Below are 21,570 nucleotides of genomic sequence, written 5' to 3'. Positions count from 1 at the left end.
GCAGTGCATTGACACGGTCAGAAAGAGGCTTTTAGACATGCGTCCATTCCAGAAACGTTATCTTCTTGCTCATAGCTCCAAATTGAATGATCTCAAACGTTCTGGAAATAGGACTCAAATATCTCAAATCTTGATGAATGCTCTGTAGACTGAATCGGTCTGGAAGTGCATCGTCCTTTGCATTTTTCGGAGCTCATTGGGTCGGTCCAAAACGGCAGCGAGACCTGCGTGCCTTCCGACGAGCTTAACTCTCTGCTCACGCCTCCAAATCCTATGATTCCACCTGCTCCGGAAGCATGATCCAATCTTCTCCAACTTTGATGAAGCACCCGACAGCTGAATCAACCGTCAAGACCATCAGATAACACGATTTCTGAGATGTTTCTGTATCCGGAAATTTTGGCCAAGAAACCTTAGCCGCGGTACGCGTTTTGGCCGAGAGGCTCACTCGCGATACGTGGAAAACGCTGAGAAGAGTTGCCTGCGGTACGTGAGAATCGCCGAGAACCTCCAAAAACCCATTTTCACCATCTTTCAAGCTCTGATCACCGTTTCTCTTCCTGGTTTCACCTTTACAATTCCAAATAGCTCCAAATACACCTGATAAACACTCCAAACATGCAAAGACTCACTGGGACCTAATACAACTCCTAAGTCCTAAAACAACACCTAAGGACCTAATATGCATGAGAAATAACATTATTTGGAATGAAATATACAACCTAAATGATGCAAATTATGAACATATCAACTCCCCCACACTTGTCCTTTGCTTGTCATCAAGCACAAAGAACAAATGATAGAAAGAGGTTGAATGCATTGGGAGCTCATATTTCCTTTGAGAGAAGTGACCAGTAAGAGAATTCAAGTTCATGCTCAATATGCAATGCAAGACCATACTCAGATTTAATCAACACAACAAGAAATCTCCACAAGTTCTCTTATTCCTCAACTCTTTGACATTCATTAAGCTTTTAACCAAGTGAATCAAATGATGCAATGTCTAAACAAGCTGGTTTGGCTAGGGTGAGGTTATGAGACTAAAATGATCTCATCAGCGCCTGAGTGGGTTTAATGCAGCAAAGGATCTCTCTATGAATGACCAAACCTTGGCAGAATGCTAAAGGTAAAAGGCAACCTATGCATACAAGGGCAAGAACTCATCCCACCCCACAATCTACTCAAAGTTTCCTCACTTGCTTACTTTTCACACTCATTCCTCTCTTACCAGGGGATTCACTTTTTTTCTTTCCATGCACAAGTCTTGGAGTTCAAACTTTCATAGCTCCTTTTCACTTTCTTTTTTAACCTCTAGCCTCTTTTTCTTTCCTTAAAACATTTGAGCTCTTTGGCTTATTTTCTTTTTCTTTTTTTTTTTCACTTAGAGGCTAGACTCTTTGTTTTCAAGACACTAGGCCTAATTTTGTCTATTAGACACTTCAACCTGGCCATTAGTTTGAGGATGATAGGGAGTAGCTACCTTATGTTTCACTCTATGCTTCCTCAGCAATCCCTCCAAGGTTTTGTTCACAAAATGAGAACCTCCATCAGAAATCACAACCCTTGGTACTCCAAATCTTGGGAAGATTATGTTCTTGAATAACTTGACCACTACCTTGGAATCATTGGTAGGGGAAGCAATAGCCTCAACCCATATGGACACATAGTCCACAGCCACTAATATGTACTGATTCCTATAAGATGAGATGAAAGGCCCCATAAAGTCCACTCCCCAACAATCAAAAACTTCAACCTCTAGTATTGGATTTTGAGGCATCTCACTCCTCTTTGAAATGTTCCCATGCCTCTGACAGGCATCACATACTGAAGCAACCCTCTGAGCATCCTTAAACATTGTAGGCCACCAAAACCCACTCTGAAGAACCTTGGCCACAGTCTTGAATGCTCCCATGTGACCCCCAAAAGCTGATCCATGGCACTCTTGCAACACAGGTTGCATCTCCTCTTCAGCAAGACACCTTCTATACAGCTGATCTTTGTTCAGGACATACAGGTAAGGTTCATCCGAATGGTATCTTTGGACATCTCTGAAGAACTTCTTTCTGTGGGAAGCATCAAGTTCTAGTGGTTCCACTCCACAAGCAAGAAAATTCACAATATCAGCAAACCAGGGCATTCTCTTTTCTTGGATGCTATCCACTTCTTCAAACTCCAAATAAGAGTGGAGCACCATCAATGAATCCTCAGGAAGACTGTCATTAATAGGGACTTCAGAGTCTACTCTCAACCTAGAGAGATGGTCTGCAGCTCCATTCTCTATACCCTTTTTGTCCTGTACTTCCATATCAAACTCCTGAAGTAGAAGAACCCATCTCAATAGTCTTGGCTTAGCATCTTTCTTGGTCATCAGATACCAGGTAGCTTCTGAATTTATCAAAGGCAAAGACTATTGCCAACATTTCCTTCTCAGTGGTAGCATACTTCTCTTGGGCAGAGTCAAGTGTTCTACTGACATAGTAGATGACATGAAGATTCTTATCCTTCCTTGGTAACTAAGGTTTTCAAGGCCTTAATAAGGGTTATCAATCCCCTTGTCAAAGTAGTATAAGGGGTGTCAATCCATATGTGTGGTAGTTAGGCACTAGTTTATAAGACAAGTTCTTAAGTCAAGTGATCCAAGATGAGTTTTGGTGTGAACAAAGTAACAAGAAAGCATAAAACAAGAAACAAGCAAGCTATGATGAATGAACTAAACAAGGCAAATAAACAAAACAAAGTGATGATGATTAAGCAAATGATAAAAGCTAAACCTCTAGATGTGATCATTGATTAGGGTGCTGTAGATACCAATTCATGATGCTAAGAACAATAGTGCAATGCAAGTTACTCTTTAGTCTAGACTTCAAAAAACACATTAATTCATTCCCATGACAATAATCCCTTTGCTAATCACTTAATCAAGTCTAACAACCATTAGATATAATCAAGCAATCAACAAGCATAATGTATCAAGCCTAATAAGTGGCCAAACAATCTCTCAACCAAGAAGACTGAATCTTACACAGAAAGACATAGCAAGCAATCACATGATCTCAAACATTTCAACTTAGAACTCTAATCTAGACTAATCCTCTCATGAAGGCATTAATCTCTACACTAATCCACTTTCAAACCAAATTCCCAGTTGTGAAATATGAACTAATAAGCATTAAGAAACAGTTCTAATATGTCATTTATGCATTAACAAACATTCCCATGGCATTAATGCATAAACCCTTAAGTTAGCTTTCATTCAGGCATTTCATCAAACACCTTGTGGGTGGCGATTTGTCTAAGCTCTAGACCAGAGTGATGTGCAAAGATCTAGCATTAGGATCAGCTAACTAAGGAAATGAAATGAGAATCTAGTCTCTAAACATCATAAATCAAACATCTAAGCACCCTAATCTACACACCTAGAAGCTTAAAAGATGACTACTCACTAATCATGAAGAACACATCTAATCTTGTGCAAGAGATGATGTTAATCATGATTAGAAGCAGAAATGAGATGTTGAGATGATAAGAAACAGCTTTGGAATGATCAAATCCCTTCAGATATCTCTTAATCAAAAACGTTTTTACACTAAAAAGGAAAGAAAACTAGAGAGAAAACTAAGTCGAAGATAAGATGTGTTTGGGTTTTTTTACCAAAAAGCTATATATACTAAGTGCTAATGGACCGGGTCAGCCCAGGACAAACTGGATCCTGACCCGGCTTTGATGGATAGTGGTGTGGTTTGCCACGGTCAGATGATGCTTGTCCAGACCGTGGAAAACTGATAGTGTCAAAGTTCTTGGACATCTTCATGTTCAAGGTTGCCATGGCTTGATTTACACCATGTCTAGTGGCCGTGTCTTTTTTTTTCTGGGTTTCGGTGATGAACTTCTTGGATTGCTACGTTCTTGATCTGGACCGTTTCATGTTGGGCGTGGCAAGGTGTTGATGATTCGGTGATTGCCACGGCCAAACATCAGGCCGTGCTTCAAGACCATGTCAAATCCCGACCATGACATTATGGGCGTGTCAAAGATCTTCATTGTTTGTCGTGGTCAGATCCAAGGCCGTGCTTCAAGACCATGTCAAGTCCCAAGAGTTGCCATATTATGCCACGGCCAAGCTCGAGACTAAGGTGCAACCCAAAAGAGAGATAGTCGACAGAGCTGAGAGACTAACAGTGCGTTTCTTCCAAATACGCCTTTAATTTTTGTATTACCACTTTCCCAAAAATTAGTTTAGACAAATTAAAGTGTACTTAATAGTTAATTCAGAGGATTTCAACCTTTTAAGTATATGAACAAAAGTCTTAAAATACGTAGTCTTACGTACTTATTTCTGTAATAGTTTTAACACAATATTTTTACAAAATCAAATCAATAAAACTAAAATAAATTCATAACGTGAAAAGCAGTCAGTGATATTTTCTTATATCTTTTTACTCTATAAAGAGTAGAACAAATATGTAAACTGGTAAGCATAATTTATTTGGGGGAAAATGGGATGGATCAATCCAAATGAGGAACTGTGAAGACTGAAAATTGTGGTTTATTTAACATATTAGGCTAGGCATGGAACTCGATCTCCTACCAAGAAACGGTTGCGGGAAATGGAGAATTTGGCTGGTAGGTTGAAGGAATTGGTAAGAGATGCAGAAGCTAGGGATTTTCCTTCAGACAAAATTCCCGGATGGTTAAGGGAATGGGTATCTCCTTGGAAAGGAAAAGTGAAAGGAGGAGAGCTGATCAGGCAAGGCGAGGACGAGTTGTACCAACTTGGAATCCGAGTTAGGGATCGGTTTCCTACTTTGTTTGAAGAGGATTACCACCCTGATGTATATACAATAAGAGCTACGCAGGTTGGTTGCTTTTGAATCTTTTATGGTTTCTATGTTTTGCCATGAAAAAACTTGATAATGGTCGACGACATTCATTAATTGTTAGATTCCTCGGGCTTCTGCTAGTGCTGTGGCATTTGGGATAGGGTTATTCAGTGAGAAAGGAGATCTAGGACCAGGCCGTAATAGAGCATTCGCTGTCACAAGCGAGAACCGTGCAAGTGATACGAAGCTGAGGTTTTTTGAATGTTGTCAAAACTACAAGGTATTGTTGTGATCGACTCACTCTTAAGTTTATTTATTTATTTATTATTGTATGGGTTATATTCAATATAGTAATCATTCAGGTTATTTGCTTAGGAGGTAATTGTTTCTTTACATTGTCTACGAATGCAGAGCTATAGAAAAGCAAAAGAGCCTGATGTGGATAAGCTCAAGGAACCTGTCTTGAATAAGATTGCAGCTTCCGTTGCAAAGAGACATGATTTGAATTTCACAAAACAGGATATTTCTTCTCTCTGGTTTCTGTGCAAGCAGGTGCTTCTTTTAACTGTTCGTTAAAATATTCTTAGAGTTTATACCATCCTTTCCTGTGGGCTATCACACGTTCTTGTCTGTGATGAATAGATTGAAATGCTAAAAGTTGTTAGAAATTTTTCAGGAAGCATCGTTGCTTAATGTAACTAATCAAAGTTGTGAACTGTTCACGCCATCTGAGGTATTTTAGTATGTGCTTTCGATATCCTTAAGCTTATGGATTCTATACTATAATACTAGTTATGTGTAACAACATTATCAACTGTAGGTTGCTTTGTTGGAATGGGCAGATGACTTGGAAGTGTTTATCCTGAAAGGCTATGGAAATTCCTTGAACTACAAAATGGGATTTCCATTGCTGGAAGATGTTTTGCATTCAATGGAAGAAGCTATCAAGGCCCGAGAAGGTAAAATAATGAACATTTTGCTTGTCATTTTTGATAACCAGATATAACTATTTGTCCTTTTAAATTATCTTGCAGAAAATCTCCCACCTGGAAGCTACGAAAAAACAAGACTTAGGTTTGCACATGCCGAAACAATAGTTCCCTTTTCTTGTCTTCTGGGGCTTTTCCTTGATGGATCTGGTTAGTCCATCCCTTTTCGCCTGCGTTTGCATTTGTCGTGAAACAGATGATTCCCCTCAATGCTTGTTCTTAAAGGAGGTTTTGAAATGTTTCAGAGTTTGAGAAAATACGGAAGGAGAAACCATTGGAACTCCCTCCTCAGCCTCCTAAAACCAGGGACTTTAGAGGCAGCACCATGGCTCCTTTTGGTGGGAACAACATGCTTGTCCTCTACAGTTGTCCCGCAGCTTCCTCGCCGAAGTACTTTGTTCAGGTTCTGCACAACGAGCATCCTATCGCAGTCCCAGTAAGTTCATTTCATTAATAGACACAAACTCAACGTAGAACTTAACATCAAATTTATTTGAGAAATGAATTGACTCATTTTTCCGTAACTCTCTTCTTCTGCTCCCTGACAGGGTTGTGATGGAAAAGATTTCTGTCCTCTAGAAGATTTCAAGGTATTTTGCATATTTTCCTATGGATTTTTTTTTTATATTTTCATTTTCGTCGTTAAGCCTACACATGCATAACTATCTTTAGTGTTTTTTTCTTACAGGCCAAAGTGGTGACCCCTCATCTCAAGCGTGCTTTTGACAGTCTCTGCAATGCTAATGAAGATGACCCGAAACAGAAGCCTGCATCGAGTATATTAGCTTTACTGTCGAGTTGGCTGTTTGGGTCAAGCCATAAAACGGAGCTCTAATTACTTCATAACTTATTCTTGAAATCACACAGAGCAATGTTGTCTCTTGTTGTTTTGGGTCCCTTGCCACTATTCTGTTTTAGTTACTTCAATCGGCTCAATCTAATGATACAGAAAACGCGTATTAGAGACCACTTCACGAGAGAATATCTTTTAGCAATATTTCCTTATTGTTATTTCTTTATCCTTAGCAATTTTCTATTTCTTTTCATTCAAGTTATTATAAAAGCCTTGTAAGACTTGAGATTAGGGAATCGAATAATTCAGAAACTTCTCTTCTTCTATTCTATTCTACTCAATCGTTATTGCTCATTATCGCTGAAGAGTCCATTCTTCCTTAAAAGATTCTTTTGCAAGTGAGGTTGAGGTTGGTGTTTTACGAACATCTATCCTTTGTTCTACTCTGTTTCGGTTTTAGGGTTCATTCCTTATCATCTAAGATGCACACTAGTTTGATTTTGATCTCTGAATCTAGTTCTGTTTTAGTTACTTCAATCGGCTCAATCTAAGATGCACGCTAGTTTGATTTTGATCTCTGAATCTAGTTCCATTTCCCCAATTGCTTGGTAGAAACTAGCAAGCTCTAAATTACAGATCTTGTACATCGCAATTTGTAATATTAAAACCAAAACCGGAGACAAACCGAAAAAAATACAAACCACAAACCGGAATTGAAGGACGTTCATCGTCCTAATTCATTAGTTAAGCAGCAGATAAATAAGCCTTTGGAAAGACGTGTAGGTCACGCAACTCACAAATACTCAATTTTATTATTTAAGCCTTTGGAAAAACGTTTTTCCTTTTAACTTTTCCTTATAAAAGCCTATTATATTTGACCAAGGAAATTTTTTTATTATATATAGACTTGCCTTTTTTTAATTTAAAGATCAAGGAGATTAGCTAGTTTTAAAACCCTAGTCGATAGAAATTTAGGTCACAAACCAAAAGGATTGTCTGAAACTCAATCATCTATTCCTGATTCGAGATTCAATCCAAAAAAGCTGTCTATAAATAACTAAGAATAAAAGTTTTTTTTTGTGCTTTCCTCTTTCTTTCTCGGTGATTCTTGATATTGAACCTTGACTCTATTAGATGTCTTCCAAAGTAAGAGTAGAGAAGGAGCAATTGCCGGAGCCGTCTCTTATTACATCACTTCCAAATGACATCATCGTGGATATCATTGCATGTGTACCGAGATGTTATTATCCGAATATCTCCCTCGTATCCAAGAGTTTCCGGTCACTCATTTTCTTCACCTGAGCTATACACGAGACGATCTTTCTTAGGCTGCACGGAACAATGTCTCTATGTTGTACTCTATGACCTCAAAACCAAAGATTAACTTTTGTGTCTTCTACGCCAGGAATTCAATACCAATCGCTTGGTCACAATCCGGCGGCTTCCTCCTATGCCTTTCCGTGGAAGCTATGTCGCAGTGGGTTCAAAGATATATATGGTGGGTTCATCGAGTTGTTTCATTATCGACTGTAGCTCTCACATGGTGCAACCCATCTCCGACATTCCTATGGCCACGTATGATATGGTTGTTGTCTTGTTGATATCATCGACGGTAAGATATACGTAATCGGAGGATATTTGTGTGATGACGAGGTGAGTGGGAGTGGGTGGTGGATGATAGTCATGGTGTTGGATACAGAAACTCAAATATGGGAGCCTACTAAGATGATAAAGCCAGATGGTAAGAACTTAGACCTTTATTGCTTCAAAGACTAGAAAACACACCCAAGCGTATAAGCTTGAAGATGAAAACCTCTTGTATCTCTTACCCTAGAAAACAAGCCACAATTCCCAAATTCCCGATAAAGAAATTAAAAAAACTATAGAAGTCCTTTTATACTCAAGGACCATTACCAAAAAGGAAATTCATAAATAGAAAACCAATTAAACAGAAATGGAAAACTTCAAATATCTTCATCAACTCTTGTTGACGTCAAGTCGGCTCTACTCTGTTTCTTTCTTTGACGAAAATATGATCTCCATGGAATCATATCAATACCCCCTTTCTTGAGCACGAGCTTGTCTTCAAGCGCAAAGTGTGGAAATTGATGTTTAAGATCACGAATCCTTAACCACGAGTTTTCATGGGTAGGTAATCCTTTCCATTGCACCAGAACCTCAAGATGTCCTTCAGAATCATAGCGTGTGTCTAACAAATCCTCTGGTTCAACGACTAACTCATCATCAACCGTCACGGATGGAGGAAGAGGATTAACCACCTGCCCTTGACCAATAACCGGTTTTAATTGAGATACATGAAAGACCGGATGGATTCGAGATTCCGGTGGAAGCCGCAGCCTGTAAGCAACTTTTCCAATGCGATCCAAAACTTCATATGGACCATAATAGCGAGCAGCTAGTTTTTGACAAAGGCGTCTACTTACTGAATGTTGTCGATAAGGTCGTAGCTTTAGATAGACTCTTGAACCAATCTCAAACTCCAAGTCTCTTCTATGTTTGTCAGCATTATTCTTCATATTGCTTGGAGCTTTAAGCAAATGGCGCTTAACGTCAGCCAACGTCGAATCTCTTTCCCGTAACATAGTTTCCAACTCAAAGTTATTTGTAGAACCCACTTCATAAGACAATAACGCAGGAGGATCATGACCATATACCATCTTAAATGGAGTACACTGAGTAGAGGTATGAAAAGAAGAATTATACCATAACTCTGCCCATCCAAGATACTTAGCCCAAGACTTAGGATGCTGAGATGCAAAGCAACGAAGGTAAGTTTCCAAACACCTGTTCAAGACCTCGGTTTGTCCATCAGATTGCGGATGAAAAGCTGTGCTGAATCTTAATCTTGTACCAGAAGCCTTGAAACACTCTTTCCAAAAGTTACTCAGAAAAATCTTGTCACGATCAGAGATTATCGATTTAGGATAACCATGAAGGCGAATAACCTCTTGAATAAACTTTTGAGCCACTTCCAGTGCAGTAAAAGGGTGTCGAAGGCCAATGAAGTGACCATACTTACTCAATCTGTCAACTACCACCAAGATGACATTGACACCTTGAGACTTACGAAGGCCCTCGATGAAATCAATAGATATATCTTCCCAAATTTGCACTGGTAATTCGATTGGCTGCAACAATCCAGCTGGGGAGAGAGTTGAATACTTATGAGTTTGGCATACGGCACATTCCGAGACATATTGCTGCACACTCTGTCTCATTTTTTTCCAATAGAAATTGTTTTGAATTCTCTTTAAGGTTTTCAAAACCCCAGAATGTCCGCCCAATAAACTATCATGATATTCCTGCAGAATCAACGAAATATAAGAAGAGTTTTGAGGAAGAACCAGACGTCTATGAAAAAAAAGTCTTCCATCAATCACTGTATAACCCGGCTTAACTGATTCCCCAGTTGAAAGCTTGCGGATCACCTCCTGAATTTCTTCACTTTCATCAACCTCCTTAAACAGATCATGCAATTGCAGAGTGGTGAGAATGGTTAAAGATAAGAGTAAGGTAGAGGTAGGTGTGACGATGCGTGAGAGACCATCAGCGACCTTGTTTTCAGACCCTACTTTATATTCGATATCAAAGTCATAACCCATAGTTCTAGTCAACCATCTCTGATAATCCAAAGTGACCTCTCTTTGCTCTAATAAATATTTCAAGCTTTGCTGATCTGTTCGAACCACAAACCTGCGGCCAAGAAGGTAATGTCGCCATTTTTGAATAGCCAAAACTATCGCCATTAGTTCTCTCTCATAAATTGGTTTGAGCTGCTCCTTATCAGTTAACCCATGGCTAAAATAAGCAATCGGGTGTCTGCCTTGCATCAACACAGCTCCAAGACCGTAACCGGAAGCATCAGATTCAACAATGAATACCTGAGTGAAGTCTGGTAAAGCTAAAACAGGTGCAGAAATCATAGCACTCTTGAGGCTATCAAATGCCAATTGCGCCTCATCTGACCACTCGAATTGCTCCTTTTTAAGTAATTCATTCAAGGGTTTAGCCAGTAATCCATAATGTTGAACAAAACGTCTATAATAGCCCGTAAGCCCCAAAAAACCTCTCAGTTCCTTCACCGTTCGAGGATTTGGCCACTTCTCAACTGCAGCAATCTTTTGGGGATCAGTAGCAACTCCTGCTGATGAGATAATGTGACCGAGATATTCGACCGTCTCCTGACCGAAGGAGCACTTTTTCCTATTAGCAAACAGTCTCTGTTCCACAAACACATCCAAGACCAACTCTAATTGTTTAACATGATCCGAGAGATTTGAACTATAGATCAAAATATCATCGAAAAAAATCAGAACAAATTTCCTGAGGAACTCCTTAAATACGTCATTCATCAAGGCCTGAAAAGTTTCAGGAGCATTAGTTAGCCCAAAAGGCATAACTACAAACTCATAATGACTGTCATGAGTCCTAAAAGCAGTTTTCTCGATATCCTTTTCCTCCATGCGAATCTGATGATAACCAGATCGTAAATCCAGCTTAGAAAACAGAGTTGCTCCATGCAATTCATCCAGTAACTGATCAATCATCGGAATCGGATATTTGTCAGGAACAGTAGCTCTATTTAAAGCTCTATAGTCCACACAAAAACGCCAAGAATTGTCCTTCTTTTTTACTAACAACACTGGGCTAGAATAAGGACTGTGGCTTCTGCGAATCAAACCATCATCAAGCATCTCTTGCACTAACTTTTCCATAGCCTCCTTGTGCGCGTGAGGATACCTGTACGGCCGGACACTGATTGGTCCCATCCCTGGATGTAAAGTAATGGAATGTTCTCTGCCCCTCAATGGTGGTAAGCCTGACGGTGCTTGAAAAACATGATCATACTTGTCCAAAACCGCAGCAATTTCAGGAATTAAACTCGAGTCTTGCGTTTTTGAAAATTGTGTATTTCCCAACAGGAGTGTAGCGCTTTGCTTCTTCTCTAAAAACGCCGGCTGTAGGTACTTCAAAGACAGTTTGGGCGTATGCAAAGATGGATCTCCTGTCAAAGTAACCTGTTTCCCTTGATACATAAAAGAGAATTCATGTATGTCACAATCAATCTGACACTTCCCTAGAGTACGTAGCCATTGAACTCCAAGAATGATATCAGCATTTCCTAACTCGAGAACAATGAAGTCTGTAGTAAAAATCAATCCCTGCAACAACAACTGCACATTCTGACAAAGTCCTATCCCTTGAACGGATACACCAGTTCCCAACATGATCTCCAAATTAGAATTAACAACGGTTTGTAAACGAGTTCTCTTAACCACATCTGGAGTGATGAAATTATGCGTAGCTCCACTGTCTAGCATAACAACCACTGTATTCTTCTTCACAGAACCCTTCATCTTCGTAGTAGTAGGAGAATTTATCCCAAGAAAAGAATTCAAGGATAATTCCATCAGCACTGGTTCGTCTACACCATTTTGGGCTTCGACGGCGACCAAACCTTGGTCCAAGATTTCCATCTCAAAGCCGTTTACTACCGTCAAGACCTGCAACGTTTGGTTAAGGCACTTTTGGGTCCGTGACCACTTCTCAGGACATTTAAAACACAGCCCCAGACGCTTTTTCTCTGCAATTTGGGCTTCAGACAACTTAAGCTGTGGTCTGGCGATCACATTGGTGCTCTGTTGATTATCTGTAGGGGAAGTGAGTTGCCTCATTTTCCACGAAGGAGCAGTATGAGGAGAGGTAAACGATTTAGAAAACGTATGCGCTGGTCCACTCATATGTTTATTGCTCTGCTGATGTTCCTTTTGCACCACGCTATGCAAAGAACTGAACTCCATTTGGTAAGCACAAGCAATCATCTCTTGAAGGTCCACTGGTTTGCACATGTTCACCACCTCTCTCATCGTGGGTGTTAAACCATTCATAAAAATTCCTTCTATCTGACTTTCAGAGAGTCCCGAGACTTGAGTAGAAAGGTCCTCAAACTCATGAATGTATTCAGCGACAGAACCAATTTGTTTGATGTTAAAAAAAGGTTGGCTTGGATCTCGTAACTTCTCACGGTTAAACCTTGCAAGGAGTCTATCCTTAAAATCCCTCCAAGACAGAAACGGTTTATGATGCATTGCACTATTAAACCAGCTTAAAACATCACCAGCCAAACTGATCGAGACGATTTCTAGCTTTGCATCGTCTTGATAGCCTCCAATTCTGAAAAATCTCTCTGCTAACGCAATCCAACCATACGCATCAGCTCCGTCAAAAACAGGAAGATCAATTCGTTTCAACATTCCTTCACGACTGTTAATGATGGTGTTTCCAGCAGAAGAATCTGTAGAGCGATGATGATTGTCGGTCGCCGAATCAGGAAAACGGACCTGACGAGCTTGGGAAGAGTAATTTGGGTTCGAAAACTCCAAAACCTCATCCTTACGATCGGATCCCTTCTTCAAGACAGCTATGAGCTCCGAGAACTTTGAATCAATGGACGCAAACTGCAGCGTAGTCTGTTTCTCGAACTCCACCTGTGACGTGATACTCTGCATCAACGTGTGAGACAGAGATTCCAGTGACAACGGTTGTGTCGAGTCGGCCGTTTGCGACTTTTGTGAATCTTTCCCCATCTCTTTGGTTTGCGATTATTCGATCACAAGCACTCACGACGCACCAATTTGGTAAGAACTTAGACCTTTATTGCTTAAAAGACTAGAAAACACACCCAAACGTATAAGCTTGAAGATGAAAACCTCTTGTATCTCTTACCCTAGAGAACAAGCCACAGTTCCCAAATTCCTGATAAAGAAATTAAAAAAACTATAGAAGTCCTTTTATACTCAAGGACCATTACCAAAAAGGAAATTCATAAATAGAAAACCAATTAAACAGAAATGGAAAACTTCAAATATCTTCATCAACTCTTGTTGACGTTAAGTCGGCTCTACTCTGTTTCTTTCTTTGACGAAAATATGATCTCCATGGAATCATATCACCAGACATGGAGCTAGGGTTTATGAGGCCTGATTCCGTGATTCGGCGGTGATGGAAGATAAAATTTACATGAAAGATTTTAATAATAATACCTTTATTTATGAGCCAAAGGAAAGTAAATGGGAACTGGACGAGATGCTGAATTCTAATCATTGGAACGGTGCATGTGTTGTTGACAACGTTTTGTACTATTACGATGTTTTCAAGAAGAAGTTATTGGCGTATGATCCAAATCAGAGATGTTGGAAAGTGGTGAAAGGTTTGGAAGAATTGTTGTCTACAATGAGATGTTCATGGGGGTTCCACACAGTTAGCTACTGTGGGAAATTGGTTCTGTTCTTTCGTAAAATGGGAATTTGGTGCGCGGAGATTTCTTTGAGTAGACGTCAAGGAGGAGAGATTTGGGGTAAGGTGCAGTGGTGTGATTTTGTAATTGATGATGGAAAATTTGGCATGGTAACATGCCTTGATGTTACGGTTTGAAGCAGACACTCTTCCTTTTGATCTCTTTATTTGGCAGTTTGTTGAATTCGTTAATGTAAACTAAAACATTCCAATTTGAGTGCTTGGTTACGAATCCATAACGTTAGCTGCGTCTAGTCTACTATAACTGATTATTGCTTTAGTACTGAAGTTGTGTGTAGTAATTAGCTTTGAATCCATAACGTTAGCTGCGTCTAGTTTGAAGTAGACAAATGTACAGGCTTATGCTTCTGTTTTAGCATCAGAGAGATTGATCTATCAAAAGCAAACAAAAAAAAAAAAGAAAAAAAAAAAAGAAATATCATATATGTCATCACCTTCATCACCCGTTTAGCATGGTATATCAAACTATTCATACCAAAAGGTCTAGAGACCGAGTCTGTAGAAGGAACATAATGAACATGATTCCTCGTCTTCCTGCTCATTCTCCATCGCAATGGAACATAAAACAGAAGCTGGGATGATTCCGGAACCCTATAAAAAGATTCTCACTCCTGTATCACACTATGCTCCTTCCCATTGTCTTTAAAGATGTATTGAGTTTCTCTTCTCTTCTTCCTCCATATGCTTTTCACTCCAAGATCTCAAGATGAGACAAGCATATAGGTACAGAACCCGGTTGGTTCCATGAAACTGAGAGATAACCAGAGATCTCCTAAGAAGCAACGAGGAAGAACTATAAACACATTTACTTTACTTGTTTGAGCGAGAGAGATAGAGAGAGGGATGTGCTTACAGAGTTGATCATAAGAACTTTTTGTTTAGAATTAGATAGGGAAGCAAAAAATACTTTATAAACGGATTAGATAGGGAACTAAACCGTTGTTCAATAATTTCGTAAAACGAATTGCACTTAAACTAATCATGGTGGTTCAATTGTCGAAGATAGACGATTCATAAGAATACCAGTTGAGATCATATACAATTAGGTCTTATTCACTACGACTTTACGTTGATCACTGCAAACATTTCAAACAAAAATAAGTGATCAATTTTCTACAAAAAAAAAATCTTAGTTAGTCTAGCATTCAGCCAAGTTGACTCTCGATTAAGAATTATCTGATTAAAAGAAAATGAAATAGGGAAATATTTTTGAATTAAATTATTTTTTTTCCAAATAAAGCAATATAGGTAACTGAATTTTATGGTCATCTCATATTGAATTTTGTGGTTGCTACCTGCGAGATTGTTTTTTCGCCTAACATTGGACTATTTTCTAACTGTTGAGGTTTTATTAAGAAAATGAAGACAAATAACAAGAGTGGCCATCTTTGGTCATCAATACTCATTTTGAGTTTTGAGGGATTGAAGACGGATTTTGATTCATCATGAGATAGTTCTGACAACCGAAACCTATCAGAAATGTCGATTTTTGATGGTTTCTTTCGTAGAGAATATCCTGTTTTTTTTTATAGTGTGTGACATTTTGATTTCCAGTATATATGAAAAAGGTTTATAAGAATTATTTTGGATATTTATGTCATGAAAGTGCATTTATCTTTTCGAGTACTGGTTTTGAAAGAATTCCAGAGTTAAGTGTGTTTAAGCTAACTCTGGAGTAATCTCAGAATGGTTAACCTATCGAGAAGTGGTTTGCGGTACCGTGTGAGTGAGGACAAAAACACGGAGAAAATAAATATCGACTGTCGGACAGAGGTGGGCCAACAGACCTAGAGAAGATGTTGGACCTATGGGCCTAGAGAAGGCGTTGGGCTCACTGGTAGAAACGGTTGGAGGCGTTTAGAGTTGTTGATAGCCAATCTAGATGAAAGACGGGATCGGGGTCTCATAGATTTGATAGCCGGCCCGTCTAGTTCCCGGAAGGGAAGAAGGATGCGGAGTCTCAATATGAGGTAATTGAGTTTCATGGGTGATCTGATTGAAGTTTGGGGTTTGTAGATTGTTTTTTCGCCTAACATTGGATTATTTTCTAACTTTTGAGGTTGTTTTTTTAAAAAAAGAGTGGACATCTTTGGTTATAACGAGGTTAAGTTGGATCTGACACGCATGAACGTGTTAATTAATGAAACTAGATAAATGTTAAGAGAGTATTAGTTTTAGTGTTTCAATGAAGCTAAAAGGTTGATCTCTCCTGTAACCTGAAGATGAGATTTGGAAGAGACAAAAACTGTTCTTGTGCATGTGCACTAAGCTGCCTCCTCGCTTGTCCCCTTCTTCTCCTCCATAATATTCCTTCTGTACTTAGTTAATTTAAATTAATGATAATTATAATATTTTGATCAACATTCTTACACCCATTATATATTAGCCTTAATTTGTTCTGGATCGAATCTCTGGTAGCTAGAGTCTCTTTTCAGATGGCCACGAGAGCCGATGAAAGGTCATTATTATAATTCATTTTCTTCGAATCTTTCGTTGAAAACTAAAGTTTTTTAACAATATTTTTAAGTGATGGATGTTTTAGTCATACGATGATCTAATGTCTTGCATCTAAAACATATAGTCGACACATGGATGGACTCTGGATAAATGATTTCATAATCAAATCATAAATAGTAAAATTTACTCATTTTACCATCTTTTTAAAAAGAAAAACATTTTTGTGGATCTATCACTTTGTCAAAGTGGTACTAGGAATTGCATGTTTAAACCTCGTTTCAGTAAGCAAATCTGCTTGCATATACCTTGTTTATAGATGCATGTTATGATAAGTCCATAAACATATAGAAAATCGAGGTAAATATTATATAATGTGCTGGACTTGAGGTCCGAACAGAAGGATAATCATTGTGGATAATTTAGAGATAGTACAAACAATGTATCCTTAGGCAATAGTTAAGAAATTTTTTGAAGCTGGACCTCTTTTTCCATAGTAAATATCTCGATTGATCAAAACTGTCGCCTCAGTAATGTGAAAACGCAAATTTAAACATTAAATAAATAAGAAAAATAACTAAGTTGTTGTGCATGAAGTGAAAGAATGGAAAGGCCAGGTTTAGATTCAAACCATATAGATTGCAAACTATTTTAGAAGCTTCTTGAGTCCTTTGTCATGATTTTGTGCTCTAACAAAATGTTCTCTATGCATATAACAAATCATTGATTTATGATAAGATAGATGTTAGGATCATCTAATGTGTACGAATGCTACATCACATTTAAACATAATATATATATAGAGTATATATAAAAGATTTCCGGCGGGTTAAATCCATTGGAAATTTTTTAACAGATTATAAAAACATCAAATTATATTAGAAACCCGTTAAAAATTTCTGACAGAATTATACTAGTCGACAAGTCCGCCAGATTTACCCTTATTCTTGTAATGGTACTTCCCTAAGTTCACTATCGTTTATCAATGGTGAGATCACTCTCGTTTATCGATTTCGAGAGAGAAAACCAAGACATATCTCTTAGCTTGGAGTGCTCACTCGAGAAGTCTAGTTTTTTTTTCCTTATATCAGAATGACCTTTTATGGCAAGATGATGTATCTAATGCTTTGGTTTAATAATTTTTTTTTTTCTAGATGCGTTTGGGATAGATAAAAGAAAAAGAAAAAGAAAAGAAAAGAAAAGGTTAGGCCTAGACGGATATTTAGGACACATGAACATTATTAGTCATGCAATAAATAACTTACATCACTTATCTTTTTTAAAAATACGTTACTTCAAATCTTACCGGCATTAGGAATATACCGTATTGGCCAGGCCCCATAAATACCTAAAGTTGGACGAATATCAACATATATAAAAGATAGAGGAAAGTCCACTAAAAGGAACAGAACATCACATCATCTATCTATCATGTCTTCCTCTCGAACACAACCCTCTTCTTCTTCAGTTTGGCAACTCCAATACATGAAGCTACACTTCTTCACCAGAATTCGTTCTCTTTTGAAATCGAAAGCTTCCTCTCGCAAACGCAACTTTCAAGGCTCACCTGAGAAATCAAGAACACAAAAAGATTCCAACATGGTGGTGGCGATCCCGGAGATAATATCGAAACCACCCGAAGATCATAAGAATGAGGAGGTTGTGTTGCAGAAAACCGTGAAGAAGCTACACTTTGGAAGCTTGGAAGAGAAGAAAAAAGCTGCCTTAGAGATCGAGAAACTTGCTCGTGAAAACAAGAAGACTCGGAAGCTCATGGCTGAGCTTGGTGTTCTTCAGGTTCTTGTTTCTATGGTCGCTTCTGGTTTCTCCGGGCACCAAAGAGCTGCCGTTAAGGCTCTTATTCAGCTTTCTCATGGAACCTACACGTAAGTGCTTGAAGTTTTTGTTTTTTTGTTTTTTTACTAATTTAATCATATCATTTCATTAATAAATCAAAATTCATATATATTGATGCATGCCATCTTAAATAATATCAACTTTGTATATATATATACTAGTGTTAATATTTCTATTTAAGTAATTGTTAAGTCAATTAGATGAACTCAAGTTATTAATATTTCGTTGTTTTTGTGTGTTTGGTATCTATCAAATTATCACTCTTGTTTTGCTACATAATGATTTAGATAAGACGTTAAGCTTTGCTTTCCAATCAACTTGCATATTTTTAGCTTTATCCAATGGTGACTTGAAATATTGGATTTACGTTTTTGGCTATATGTGAATGAGCTAGTGGTTACAACTTCGATCTATACATCTATCATTTTTCCTTTGGCTTTGTTGATCTTTAATTTGATTTAGAATATTCTATCTAATTTAATAAACTATAGAGAAAATAAATAGTTTCAAAATATCAAAAGGGATTTTCGAGGACTTATAACATATAAATCATAAGTCATCGGTTGACAAAATCATCTAATAGAGTGATTTTCTACCGAAATTAATTCTTTTGACTAAAGGTGCTGTTATGCCTAATTTTATACGTTCGCTATAATGTTCATTTTCGTTTTGTCAACCAATATTTATTCACCATTGTTATATATATATATATATATATTGAGAAATACTTGTTATAGTTTTGAATTTGAAATTTATATATATTGAGATATATTTGTTATAGTTTTGAATTTGAAATTAGTGTGAAATATATATATATATATATATATATATATATATATAATTATAACCAAATTAGTGGATCCTACTTTGACTCTTGAAGTATGAGCGACGTTTCCCTCACGTGCCTTTCCCTCTTTTCTTGCTCTCATTTAATTTGGTCAAATATTGAGTATAAAGGTTGCAGAAGTAAAATGATTTACCATAGCACTACAAGTCCTGTCTATTTTTTAAAAGAAGTGGGATTATAATTACCAGAGCTAGTGGTAACTCTGCAAATGATATTTTTGTTGTAGTTATCTGAAACTATTTTCCTTGTTTATTTCTTTATTACATATTTATATACGCCCTGTATACACATATAACTTAGGGAAATACAAAGAACGTAGACATAGATGAGTTTGGAAAGCTTCGGTGGCAACCCACTAAGTTCTATATAAGATAAATCTATTATTCAGTATTGCACATTTCTTTCATCTATTTCTAAATAATAAACAAACAATAAATGTGACATTATAGTCTAATAATGAATATTAATTCCGAGTGCGTCGGAACTCGGAAGAGTCGAGAGACAAATCACGTTAGTTGACAGCCATTAGTATATCTCTAAATGGCCATTAATTTTTCTGACCAATTAGATCTTAGGCAAGTCGAAGGTCATATACCACTGGCCTCTGGCTAATCTACCTATAACTATAAATATAATAACATACCTTACGTATTCGGTTTATAAAATTAATAAAACTCTCTATAGTACATCATTTAATAATAGAATAATCTGCAGAATACAAATAAATTAAATACATATGAAATCGTTTTGCCATGAAATTAAAAGAATCCTATTATTGAAATAATTTATTAAAATCGAGGTTTACAAACTCTATGATGAATTTTTCAACTAACGAAACATGGTTGTATCCTCTGTTTTCCTTTCTATTTTCTTTTATTTTTGAAAACATTCTCTTCTTGCTACACAAATTATAAGCCCAAGAAGACTTATTTTTCAGCTTTGCATAAACAAATATATATAGTTTTCGTAACATGAATCGCTGTGAATTTTTCTTAGATTATGTTCAAGAGTAGAAGATAAACAGGAGATATTAGACGATTTGTATGATAATTTACTCGTTGAAGAAAGTACCTGAAACAATCATAAAAGAAATATCTAAGCGTCTTATATATTTTTCTCTTACTTCAGGAACAAGGCACTGATGGTGAGCGCTGGCATATGCTCAAGGCTACCTAAAAATGTCGAAGTTCTCGACCAATCAACAAGACATGGCTTCGCGGAGCTCCTGCTTTCACTGTCTTCTCTAACAAACGCACAATTGCCGGTAGCTTCATCACAAGTTATACCGTTCTTGATGGAAACCATGAACTCAGAGTCAACAGACATAAAGTGCAAAGAGATATGTTTAGCCACCATAAACAATCTCTGCCTCCTTTTGGAAAACGCAGGACCGTTGGTCACAAGCGGGGCAGTGCAGACACTCCTAAGCCTAATGTTGGTAAAAGACTTGTCCGAGAAGGCACTAGCGAGTCTAGGGCAATTGGTAGTGACACAAATGGGTAAAAAGGCAATGGAGGAGTGTTTGACTGTGCCCAAAGGTTTGATAGAGATTCTAACATGGGAAGATAAACCGAAATGCCAAGAATACTCCGCGTATATCTTGATGGTATTAGCTCATCAGAGTTGGAGCCAGCGCGAGAAAATGACCAAGGCAGGGATTGTACCGGTTCTTCTTGAAGTGACCTTGCTTGGGAGCCCTCTGGTTCAAAAGAGGGCAGTGAAACTTTTACAATGGTTCAAGGATGAGAGAAATGTACGGATGGGTCCTCATTCGGGTCCACAAACGGGTAGGATGAGTTCTGGGATGGGATCTCCAATAAGCCCGAGATCAGGGGAAGAAGGTAAGAAGATGATGAAGAATCTGGTGAAACAGAGTTTGTACAAGAACATGGAGATGATAACTAGAAGAGGGAATGTGGATATGGAGAGGGAAAGTTGTAGGCTTAAGTCTTTGATCATCAGCACAAGCTCTAAAAGCTTGACTTATTAATCTTTGTTTTATGTTTTAACTTTTCCATATTAAGTGATTAGTGAGTGTCTTGCTCTCTCGAAATGAATACAAGGGAATTTAAAGAGAGAGAAAAGTGCAACTGGAAAAATACGAATCGAGTTGAGAGACCCTTACATATTTTGATGTGTGGGTCTATTGAAATTAAATTTGACTTTGGAACAACTTTAATATGGATCCATAATCGAATCATCCCTAAAGAAAATTATTGTTGGAGGACGTACGTGTGTTCTTATGTTCCAAGTATAGAGCAAATCAAGCAACTTTCAAGAGGATGCAAAAGGAAAATACAACAAAGCAGTTTAGAAAGGCATCTATGTGCTAAAAAAAAGTTGAGATTTGCCGCAATTGATCAGCGAATCAGGCAGGAGCAGTTTGACTTGAAGTTGAAGTTGCGTCAACATTCATTACAAAGCTAAATCTTTTTTTCAAAGTTTGAACAAAGATTACTGTATTATTTTTTT

General features: G+C 37.8%; 2 protein-coding genes across 2 annotated transcripts; both read left to right on the top strand.

The window, feature by feature from the left end:
• Positions 1 to 4,010: 4,010 nt before the first annotated feature.
• On the top strand, positions 4,011 to 6,854 carry LOC18025457 (multiple inositol polyphosphate phosphatase 1). The gene is made up of 10 exons (XM_006408656.2): positions 4,011 to 4,178; positions 4,563 to 4,856; positions 4,942 to 5,100; positions 5,232 to 5,372; positions 5,497 to 5,553; positions 5,641 to 5,779; positions 5,855 to 5,959; positions 6,055 to 6,245; positions 6,358 to 6,399; positions 6,498 to 6,854. The coding sequence occupies exons 1-10, from the start codon at positions 4,011 to 4,013 to the stop codon at positions 6,642 to 6,644; spliced, it is 1,443 nt and encodes a 480-aa protein (XP_006408719.2). The 3' UTR covers positions 6,645 to 6,854.
• Positions 6,855 to 17,800: 10,946 nt separating this feature from the next.
• LOC18025455 (U-box domain-containing protein 15) lies at positions 17,801 to 21,166 on the top strand. Its single transcript, XM_006408654.2, has 2 exons — positions 17,801 to 18,280; positions 20,227 to 21,166. Exons 1-2 carry the CDS (start codon positions 17,826 to 17,828, stop codon positions 21,086 to 21,088), a joined length of 1,317 nt encoding a protein of 438 aa, XP_006408717.1. The 5' UTR covers positions 17,801 to 17,825; the 3' UTR covers positions 21,089 to 21,166.
• Positions 21,167 to 21,570: the final 404 nt, after the last annotated feature.

Source organism: Eutrema salsugineum, unplaced genomic scaffold (genome assembly GCF_000478725.1).
Source record: "Eutrema salsugineum unplaced genomic scaffold, Eutsalg1_0 scaffold_12, whole genome shotgun sequence".
Taxonomy (NCBI): Eukaryota; Viridiplantae; Streptophyta; class Magnoliopsida; order Brassicales; family Brassicaceae; genus Eutrema; species Eutrema salsugineum.
The sequence above is the reverse complement of the archived record's forward strand: the minus strand, read 5'-3'. Positions and strand labels throughout refer to the sequence as shown.

Bases quoted from the DNA above. Each gene is read 5' to 3' on its own strand.
- LOC18025457 (XM_006408656.2), top strand. From the start codon at position 4,011: ATGACATTATGGGCGTGTCAAAGATCTTCATTGTTTGTCGTGGTCAGA. The intron at 5,960-6,054 runs GTTAGTCCATCC...GAAATGTTTCAG, and splicing joins GCTTTTCCTTGATGGATCTG to AGTTTGAGAAAATACGGAAG. The intron at 6,400-6,497 runs GTATTTTGCATA...TTTTTCTTACAG, and splicing joins GTCCTCTAGAAGATTTCAAG to GCCAAAGTGGTGACCCCTCA.
- LOC18025455 (XM_006408654.2), top strand. From the start codon at position 17,826: ATGTCTTCCTCTCGAACACAACCCTCTTCTTCTTCAGTTTGGCAACTC. The intron at 18,281-20,226 runs GTAAGTGCTTGA...CTCTTACTTCAG, and splicing joins CTTTCTCATGGAACCTACAC to GAACAAGGCACTGATGGTGA.